Source organism: Gavialis gangeticus, unplaced genomic scaffold (genome assembly GCF_001723915.1).
Source record: "Gavialis gangeticus isolate Ggan-Ray unplaced genomic scaffold, GavGan_comp1, whole genome shotgun sequence".
Lineage (NCBI taxonomy): Eukaryota > Metazoa > Chordata > Crocodylia > Gavialidae > Gavialis > Gavialis gangeticus.
The window spans coordinates 142,279,986-142,291,169 of NW_017729024.1; the positions used below are offsets into that span (position 1 = coordinate 142,279,986).

General features: G+C 41.3%; 1 protein-coding gene across 1 annotated transcript in view; it reads right to left on the bottom strand.

Annotated features, from left to right (window-relative positions):
• Positions 1–458: 458 nt before the first annotated feature.
• Positions 459–11,184, bottom strand: part of LOC109297798 (ras-related protein Rab-3C) — a 147,420-nt gene continuing 136,694 nt past the window's right edge. The window contains exon 2 of the mRNA XM_019517830.1: positions 459–581. Coding sequence (XP_019373375.1) covers positions 459–581 — 123 coding nt within the window. The remainder of the gene's footprint in view (positions 582–11,184) is intronic.

Below are 11,184 nucleotides of genomic sequence, written 5' to 3' on the forward strand. Positions count from 1 at the left end.
TTATTGCTGTCCTTGATAGCTGTCTTACATGCTAATGCAGCATTTGATTTAGTCCTACAAATAATACATGGAAAGCTAAAGTGCAAATGTTAAAATATTAATCAAGAGCAGCAAAAACACAGTGAATGCAATAAACTATATGCAACAGATACTAAAGCATTTGTTGTATTTTTTGAAAGCAGAAAACTAAAGGCTGACACTTTAGGCAAAATATATTTGAGAAATCTGGAAAAGAAGGCAATGTTTCATTTGAATAGCACATCAAATCTTTCCACCATCATTCAGAAGCCAGGTTTCTACCACATGGAAAATGCCTTCAAAATCAAATATGAATTGACAAGAAGTAAATAATACCTTTGATTTGATCACATTTTGAGAATATTCCAAATATGTTCCAAAATAACCTAAGAGCAGCAGCATATAAATAGTAACAAACACTTAATTCTACCAGCTTTTACTTACCAGTCTTGTACAGCATTGAAGGATTCTTCATTTGTGATATCGTACATTAAAATGAAACCCATTGCACCTCGGTAATAGGCTGTGGTAATCGTTCTATATCTCTCCTGACCTGCTGTGTCCTAAAACAACATAAAATAATCTTTTATCTAAATGTCATATTTTTAGGTATTTTTTTCTGACAATCAGAGATGAGCTCTGAGACACAGTAACATAGTTTTATAGTTTCATAGTGCTTAGGGTTAGAAGGGACCTAAACAGATCATCAGGTCTGCCCCCTGCCCCGGGCAGGAATGGGTGCCAGGGTCATATCACCCCAGCCAAATATCTGTCCAGCCTCCTGTTGAAGACCCCCAAGGTAGGAGAGAGTACCACTCCCCTTGGGAGCCCATTCCAGACCCCGGAAGCTCTGACTGTAAAGTAATGTCTCCTGAACAGAGTCTCCCTCAATTCTCTCTGGTCTCTCCTGGTGAGTTTGTAAATGGCCACCAGATCCCCTCTCAGCCTTCCTTGCGGAGGCTGAATAGGTTCTTCTTGTAGGGCCTACCCTGCTGCCCCTTGACCATATGAGAGGCCCTCCTCTGGACCCTGTCAATGCTGGGGAGAGCACTGAGCAATAACATTACTGCTTTTCTTTTTACTTCCCTTCTCTCTCAATATAAAGAGGAAGATTATCCTGTGGTACCAGACTCAGGAGATGTTGCGGTATAATTCTACAGTTCCTCAAGTCAAAAAACTGTCTCAGGCCATAGACAGGTGCTCCAGTTGCAGTGAAGAATATGCCTTTGTAGCACTACAAAAAGTGAGTGTGCAGGCATTTGAGTTGCTAGTAGCACTAAAAGATGCCAAAAGCTCTATAAAATATTAGCACTTTTAAAAAACAATTTCTCTGTGGGGCTACATTTTGTAGAGATATACATAACACCTCCAGAAGTGGGGAGGACTGGAGAGCAGTTTGTACCACATGGCACAAGCTAAAGACAGCCATCCCCTGCCACAGGAGTCAAGGAGAGCAAAGGAGCAACCACCATCTCCCCCTGGCTAGACAGCACATCTTTGAGGCGACTTCATAGCTCTCCAGCCAGGGCGTTGGAATACACCCCAATATATTATATTTTTGTAGTGTTATGAAGTGCTGAGATACTGTGGCCATTTCTACAAACGTGGCAGACTGTGCAGTTGTTACTGAGTAGTCATTTAGTACTTGCATAACCAAGTACTAGATGACTGCACGGTAACCAGTATCCCCACACAGTTTTTTTCTGATGCTACTGCACAGTAGCAATGAGCTGTCCATACCCTTAGTCTCTCTCTAAAATAGTGAGTAATACTTTTACATTAATCCCTCTTTTGTCTTGTCTTGTCTGCTTCCATTTTAAGCTCTTCGGGGTAGGAGCTATCACCTTACTTACTTAATTAGATCATCTACCACAACTGGAACCTATGTTACACTCTTGAAGTGCTGGTACAATGAAACCACAAAACACTTTTTTTACTTGGAAAAAACTCCAGACATTCTTAATTTTCAAGAAATACTATTCTAGTGAAATCCCACTGAGCTATGTCCAGGCCCCACCTCCTACCCATTATATCATTTACTGGAACCATCTATGTTTGTTCAAGCACACATTGTAAATTAATTATATCATTTCATATTTCTGAATATACAGAAGTGGTCAGGTCTACTCAATCTGTCTCCCTGTTAGAAAAAGTAACTATTATAAATGCTGTGTTAATTGGATTATTTTCTGAAATGGTTCCCACATTCTGAGTATCACCTCATTAATTAGCAAACTTTATATTTAAATGAGTGTTCTTTTCCACATCTACATTAATCATCCTGTAAATTAACATGGAAGGAACTAGACTGTGCCCTCATCACATGCATTATGAAATAAAACATAACAGAACTGGTTACCATAAACAAACAAGTCCTTAGGCAGAACATTTGAATTAAATTCAGGTCAGATTACAATCACTACTGCCAAGACTTACTTTTAACAATCAAGGATTGCAAGCACACAAAAGGTTAGAGCCCAAAAGGCCTCTCACACGTGCTAGATTTATACCACGAGTAACTTAGGGCCTTGTTACACCTTATGCTGTGAGGTACACAAATGTTGTTTGGTGTTAGGGTGAGCTCCAGTTTGGAGCAGTCACACGTTCAAGCCAGTAGGGACCTGGAGGACTGAAAGGTGAGAATTCCCCCTCCAGTCCTCCCCCCCTTTCCATTCCAGGCTTTCCTGTCCCCTGCTCCCCGGGGCTCCCCTTAGCTCTCTCCATCCCTGGGGTTCCCCTCTGCCTCCTGCCCCCCAACCCTGGGGCATTACTTACTTGTGGCTGCCTGCACTATCTGTCCTAGGGGACAGGACTTGTGTCCGCTCACTCTGTCTCCAACAACAGAAGCATGGTATCTATGCACTTAGCCGCTACTGCAAGAGCGATGTTGTGGTACTGCTTCTGCTGCCAGGGTGCAATTCTGGCACCCCTATTAAGTTAGTGCCCAGGGTGGTTACCCAGCTCACCCAGCCCTAGTTACATTACTGCCTAATCTGCACTAGCATGAAAGTGAAATCAGTCATTTGGTATAGAAATAGGATTTCTCAGCCAGGTTTGAAAGGCAAGGTTTTTTGTAATATTTTTTACAGGACCAAATGTATAGTTGGGAGAGCTGTTGAAAAAGGTTTGGGGAATCAGGTATCCTTCCTCTAATCTGAGGACCCATCCAGACCTGACAGGTTCACCATTCTAGATGTTCAGGTTTGCTTGATGAATTAAATTTTGCTTATACAAAGTTAGATCTCAGCTCTAGCAGTGTTTATAGAATTTCCATGGTGCAGACCAGAACTAGGGACAGATTCCACTGAAGTGGCTGTGTATATGGCAGCATGATTCCCAAGCATCATGTCCATGGAAGTGGATTGTTAACTGACTTTTCTATTCCATAGGAAATTCCCAGATTTTTCATTTTTTTGTACCAAATTAGAACAAAAATGTGAAAATTCCAATATATTTTCCCTAAACCAATCTTACAAAATGTTGTAATAGAAAAAGAAGAAGATTTGAGAGTAGAGGTGGATCAAACTGTAGTGTAAACATTCTTCCAAATCTTATTCCATTTGTCTTGTGATAAAGGAACTGACAGTATTAATTTCAAAAGACACCTTTGGTTTATTAAGGGGCATATATGCTTAAAACATGTGAAACTATGATGTAATGACTTGTTAGCTTTCAAGAATGTCATAGACTGAAAATTTTTGGAAATCTATACAATTTACTTTTTATGTGTCGCTAGTAATATATACTGGTTGTCACTCCAAATCCATAGCTTTTCTAGCATTTTCTAATGCTTTCACAAGTCAATTATTTTTCTCCATATGATATGTCTCCTAAGTAAGAAGTGGAAAAGTATAACTGAAATCCCTCCTGCTAAGCAAAAAAGTAATGTTATCTATTATTATAAGAGGAATGGATATCACCTTCCACCATTTAAACAGGTTCCTTATATTTGTTTCAAGGAAAAGTTTAAATTTCATGGGATTCTATTAGCTTCATTTCCTTTGTTTGATATTAGGCTTATTTTTGCCCTCCAGCAAGCTTATAGTATTAATGTACAGGACAGATATGGAATTCGGACATATTTTGTCAGTGACTATCAGCCTGTCTGTCAAACAGAGACTTGTATGTGTGGAAATATGTTAGCCTGACAAGCCAGAGCTTGCTGCCAGGGAACAAATGCTATTTTGCTGCAGGTGATTTACGTTAAAATCTGTCTGGAGATAATACAGTGAAAAACCCTCATGATAAGGCATCTAGGTGGTAAGCGTTGTATCCGAGATACCCATAACTTCACATCCAGTATTTTAAGCAGTAACTGAAGGATTTTCTTGACAATGTCAAAACTGAAATAAATGTAAAGAAGCAAGTTATTTAATAATTAATTTGGTAAAAAGATCGGCTACCTCAGCTGTATATCTGGATCAAAACTGCTAGATTTGAGGATAGGGGATATTGTTTTTGATAACTGCATTTGGGTTGGTTCCTTATGAAGATTAGAACTGCATGAAAAGCTCATAGAGATTAGGAGTTCAATGGTTGAAAGTTGTCAGGTCTCAGTTTGCATCATCAGAGCTGGGCACATCTCCAATTTTACAATTATGAGTTAAGATGGTCCAAATGGTCCAAATTCTATTCCACCTCTAAGTGACACTTAGAAAGCTGTTAGGGTCCATACAGAAGTTGCTTTTTTCACCATTTAAAGTACATTATTGCCGTGACTTGACAGCAGTGCATGGGTTTACAGCACTTTAAAAATGAGTATAGTGCTTTAAATTAACCTGTGTTCAATGAGGTATTAAATGTAAAGTCCTGTATTTTACAGCACTTTAGCAACCAACAGTGCTTTAAACAAATTATGAATGCTGGTCAAATTTCTGACTGATGGAGAAGCCTTAGAAGGCTGCAGAGAACCCCCTGCCTCCTAGCCTCAAAAGTGCAGGGAGGCTCAGAGCCTCCCTCCCCCACCGCCCGCCCAGACCAAACACTGCACTTCTGTCATGTTTAAGAGCTCTTTAACTTTATAGTGTTATACAAAGTGCTCTAAATTACAGTGCTGTAAAATATGCACAAAGCACTTCTGTACACAGCCTTTGGCATCTAAATCACTAAATATGCTCTGATTGCATTCCATACAGCAGCCTTCAAATCACTAAGTTGCCTAAATACCTTTTGAATCTTCATTTTGACCTGGAAAAATCCCTAGGTGCTACAGTTACACCACTGCACATGCTCAGAAATGTGTCAGTGTAAACTCCACTGTCTAGTTCCATCAGAGAAGCACAAACTCCCTGCAAATCCCCAGTTCCTTAGACAGAAAAAACCCCACACTGGGCACATCTACATGAGATGCTACTGTGCAGTGGTTACTGCACATTTATTTAGTACTTGTATAAGGAAGTATTAAATAAATGTGCAATAACCAAAGTTACTGCACATTATCACTGGTGAACACCTTTTTGTGACATTACTGCTTAACGCTACTGCACAGTAGTGTCTTGGCACAGTTTTTGCCACGAGATGCTAATGTGCAGTCAGTGTCTCATGTAGCTGTGTCCACCGAGGGACTGTTTTAGGAGGAAGACATACCTACCTTTTGTTCAATAGTGTAGTGGTCAGGGTACCGACTAGAAAATGAGTCAGTTGGATCCTAGACCCATCTTGGACACCAAGAAAGTTTCCTCATTGAGCTAGAGAGCCAGGCTGCCTCTTATATGGACTCCCTCTTGTCCCGTTGATTTTTGCATTTCTTTCTACCCAGTAGCTAAGCTACAACAGGTTCTGTATCTTACCCTAATGCCAGTCATACTATTGGTCAAATTGATGCACTAGCTGAGGTAGACATCTTCCCTCTGAATAAACTGGATCCCAACAAAGGATCTTCCTTTTGAGGAAACTGAAGTGAGTTTGACCCTGACATGATAAAAGTGAATAAGGGAGCCCCTTTGAAAGGGTGGTAGAGCCACATGTCTCCCTGGGAGAAAGTTGCATGAGGTTGACCCTGGTCAGAATAGAACTCCACATCTGCCTATGTGGAATAGAATGTACTCCTGGAGAAAGACATGCAGTCTGAGTGGGGGCTAGCTGAGGCAGAATTAAACATCTTAGAGGCAGAATGCATCTGGGCCAGAACTTCTAAAGTAATATTTCAACAAATGATATATACAGATGACCATAAATATAGTTGATGTCCCTAGTATTCATACACCTATAATGTGGTCCTGTTAGTAATGTCATTTTGGATACACTCGTAACTGAAACAATAAAAATGTAATTGGGCTAATGAAGGAAGCGCATCATATAGAGAGTTCATGACTATGAACAATAACAATAAATAATAGCAGTATTGACTTTACCAATTTGTTTTTAGCCTCTATGTATTCATAAACATCTTATTTGCATTCCACCTGGATATAAAGTCTTCACAAATATGTAGTGGATTGCAATTGGGCAAGTATTAAAATATTCAAAATAATCTGAATGAGCAGTACAAACATGTTTGAAGTATCAACATTATAATGTTAAAATATTATTTTATTGCAATGTAATATGATGGAATGTACTTAAATGTACTTGACCCCAGCATCCTCTCCTGCCCATGGCAGGGGGTCAGACTACATGATCTGCTTAGGTCCCTTCTGTCCCTACCAACTATGAAACTATAAAACAGGGCATGCTTTGACAACAGAATTTCTATTCCTTTTGCTTGTTAAGTTTTGCCTGTCTATTCCTTTTATGTTATGTTTTGTGAAAGCATTCAGCATGGGAGAACTATTTTCCATATTTCAGCACATCTGTATCAATAAATCAGTTCTGATTTTTAGCCTAAGATTCTTGGGTACTTTTATCTAAAGATAAGCCTTTATCTTTATCTTAGTTTCTTCATGCAGGAGTTTTAGATTAATCAGATGACCATTTTTCAAGGTCTTCAGTGAAATGTTAAAGCCTACATTTTAATCTAGCATCTATTTCTAAGTAAAATCTAATAAAATGAGTCTGAGGAAAAACTTGACCTATTATTCTATGGCAGTGTTACCATGGCAATTCTTCTGTTTCTTAGAAGAGCAGAGAAACCAAATATATAGATCTTTTAGGGGACCTTTCTCTTATGCTAGGCAATAAAAGTAATGCCTGTTGCATATTACCAAATCTGTCCATGATAATTGGATGCTCATTAAATAACTGGGGTAGCAGAACAACAAGAGATAAATGACAGTTGGTGAATGCTACGTCAAAGCTTGATACAGCAAAGAAAAATAAGAAAAGCGCTTTAAATATGTTTAAGTCTAAAAATGTTTAACTAAAAATTGGTCTGTGAACAGCTGTAGCCAGTAGGAATTGCAACATTTTAAAAGAGAGTAAAATTTAGCCCCACATGTTACTGTCTCTTACCTACATTTTTAAAAAGTTAATTCCCTCAGTCCAGTGACTGATGTATCTATAGTTTTCCAAACTGCCTTGATGTTAATATATACAGATAAATGTATCTTATTGGTTCTTTTGCCAGATACAAGATAGCCAGCATACTTATCCTACCTAGGAAAAACTCTTGAGATGTGTGTGTGTGAGACAGAGGGTGAAAAGACAGGATATCGGAGACATAGATTGAGTATGGAGTCATCTGCTCCTGTGGCTGGGAAAAAGTATTATTTAATTTACCCAGCATAGGCTCAGGGGTGATTTGGTGACAGCCTATAAGTACATAAAGGGTGTCCATCAGGAACTGGGAGAATGTCTGTTCACTAGGGCACCCCAAGGGAAGATAAATTCCAGTGGTCACAAACTCCTGGAAGACCGTTTTAGCCTGCACATAAGGAAAAACTTCTTTACTGAGTCCCCAGGCCCTGGAAAAACTTCCCCCAGAGGTGGTACAAGCACCTACTCCGGACACTTTCAAGAAACACTTGGATGCCTATCTTGCTGGGATCATTTGACCCCAGCTAACTTCCTGCCCCTTGGGCAGGGGGTTGGACCCAATGATCTTGCAAGGTCCCTAATGTCTATGAAATCTATGAAATTCACATTTGACTAAATGACCTTCTCCAGCCAATCATCAGCCATTAGGATTGGCAACTGCTCCTTTACTTACCCATCTTCATCCCCAGTTCTCTTTTTATGAAAAACCACAGGAATAAACAAACCTTACAGCAAGTCCTGAGTTCAGTAATTAAGGCTCTCTGACCAAAGCCAGGAAGCAAATCCCAGTGCTCAGTGTACCTTGCCAAAAGTATCCTGGAACCTGATACAGACTTTGTCACTGTGGCTGTGTCTATGTGAGTGCCAGACTGTGCAGGTGTTACTGTGCAGTAACTAGTGTTACTATGCAGTAGCATCCCCACATGCTTTATTTCAGATGTTACTGCACAGTAGCAACAAGCTACTGCATAATGAGTTACTGCATCTCCTCATGTAGACACACCCTGTATAGCAGGGGTCAGCAAAATGTGGCCTGTGGGCCAGATGCGGCCCACCAGGCCATTCAATCTGGCCCGTGGGACCCCTAAAACGTTTAGAAAATTAATATTTATCTGCTCCTGGCTGCCTGTCATGCAGCCCTGGAAGGCTTGCCAAAACTCAGTAAGTGGCCCTCTGCCCAAAATAATTGCCCGCCCCTGCTGTATATGGTACCTAAAAGCATGAACTTAGTCTCATCTGGATTGAGTCCAAGAAAGCTCTGTCCCCTCCATCACATAAAAAATAAAGAAACCCACACTAGAGGTGATAAAACAGATTACCAAAGCAACCTTTAATTTTCAGATGGAAGAGAGAAGGGGAAAAGATTGGGAGTTGAAGAGCCATTGCTTTAACAATGAAACTAGCTAATTTTAGATAATCGTTATAATTAATTTGGATTTTTTTTAGTTTGAAAGTCCAAGATAACTTTATAGGAACATAGACAAGGCAAATAGAAGGAGCTTCTTTCTTCATCATCACAGCAGCCAAATTATATTCCTCTCTCTCTACTTTCAGGTTATTAACTGAAAAATATTATGGGCAAATGGAAGGATCCATGATGATTTGGGGAATTTAGCAGTGACACTTCAAAATTCTTTTTATTTTACCTGCCTCCCAAACCAGTACGTTGGGTCATTAGAATTGAATGGCCACCTAGGTTCAATGTGCCCAGGAGAGAAAATTTGATCCAATCACTGCAAGGGACTGGTATTTGGAGAGTGAAAAATACCCAAATACAGGGCAAAGAAACCAAAGTGTTGATACTGACCTTTAAAACCACAGGTTAGCCCTTTCCTACAGAGTTAATCCAACCTAGCCCAGCATAAGTGATGCATCCCCACAGCAAAATCTGCATGCCACACCCACATAACTGCATAAATGTACTAGCCTATGTGCTGGAAATTAAAATGGGTTGCTTTATGAATTCATCAGCAGAGAGTGCTCTCTCTACAATGCCTAGCACAGAGCTGCTGTCTGTGGTACTGACATTAACAATGCTTCATGTAAATAACTTGCAAGTGAAGTTACTCATTATTAATGCAGACAGTTCTGAAGGTGAAAGCAAACATCATTTGGCAGCAAGAACTTTTAATGAGAATGTCATTAAGGAACACAGTCTTCAAACCACAAAGTGATTCATAATGCACAAGACTGACTTCTCTGCCTCTCCATTTCTTTCCTGTATGCTAAACAGGAAAGTGTAATTTTGGGTCCATTTTCTCAAATTATAGGTTTTACTCAGATAACATCACAGCTGGTGTAAGCTTCCGGCAAATCAGTGGCACAGAAGAAGAATTTCTTAGATGGCATCTGTGTTTCAATTCTGTGGTACTGCAGTTTTTAAAAAAGGCAAATGTACAATGCAGAAGGAAGGCTAGATAGGGTAGCACATCAACACATGCCCCACACGGAGCAGTTGTTACTGCACCATCATTTAGCACTTGCTTTAGGAAGCACTAAATGATGGTGCACAGTTATTTTTAGCATCTACATCACTGTAGTGATGTGCTATAGTTGAGGTAGCTCGTTGCTATGGTGATGTAGTGTTGGCATCACAGCTTGGGCCTGCCAACACTACGTTGCCATTGGAAAGAGCTACATCACCATAGTCCATCACTGCAGTAATATAGCATCACATGTAGACACGCCCAGGAAGGTATAAGCCAGGTAAATTGTGAATAGCTGTCATGGGATGGGGTCCTCAGGGATGGCTGTGATACCCCTAGGTCCCCTTGATTGTGCCAACCCTGCCTAATGGGCACCCTCTTTCTCGCCTGCCATGTCTTGTTGATGATTATTATGAACAGGGAGGCTGCCCTTGAGTTTATGTCGGGCAGAGTCCTGATGGACCCGGCTGAATCCTATGGGTTCTCTGACCCCTTTTCAGTCCCACTACAAAAAATGGGTGTCTCTCAGGACACCCTCAGCTTTATGGACTAGATGTGTGGCTCCAAACTGCTCCTTTACCATGCCCCAAGCCTCCCAGATGGCATTCACTCATTGTCCCTTCAAGGCCTTAATTTAGCTTGGCCATTGGTCATCACTAGGCTCTCCACAGCCCTGTCTCTGTCTCGGCACCCCTTGGCACTGGGCTGTCTGCAGCCCTGTCTCTCTCTCTCTCAGTGCCCCTTGGCGCTAGGCTCTCTGCAGCCCTGTTTCTCTCAGCACCCCTTGGCACTGGGGTCTGCTCACCCCCAATACGGCACCCACTCTGGCGCTGGGGTCCCCACACTGTAGTGGACCCCCAATGAGGCCACCTCCTTCACCAATAGCCTCAGCCTGATCCTTTGGATTTATAAGACGGCAACCAAAATATGAGCCCCTGGGCTATAACATAACACAAAAAGTTCAGGGTGTGCTCTGCCCCTTTAAAAGAGTCAAACTTCTTCCCTGGCACTAAGTGCCTAGTAGTCAAGGATACTTGGTGAGCTCCTGGATCCCCATTAGCTCTAAGTGCAGCATACCAGGCAGCTGCAGTGTCTCTGGGCAATTCCTCCCTGGAAGCTCCTTCCCCTTTGGCTGCTGGCAGGGAACTCAGCCCTGGGGTTTATATGGGCCCAGGGTCCTACCTCTTCTGGTCAGCTGACTGGCTGCAAGTACAAGCTAATTTCCTCCTTAGGCTGGCTGCCACAGTAGGCTGCACCTGTGGGGTTCCTGCCTGGCTGTTCTCTCAAGGCAGTTTCTGCCCTTAAAGGAGCAGGCACCTTAGTGCCC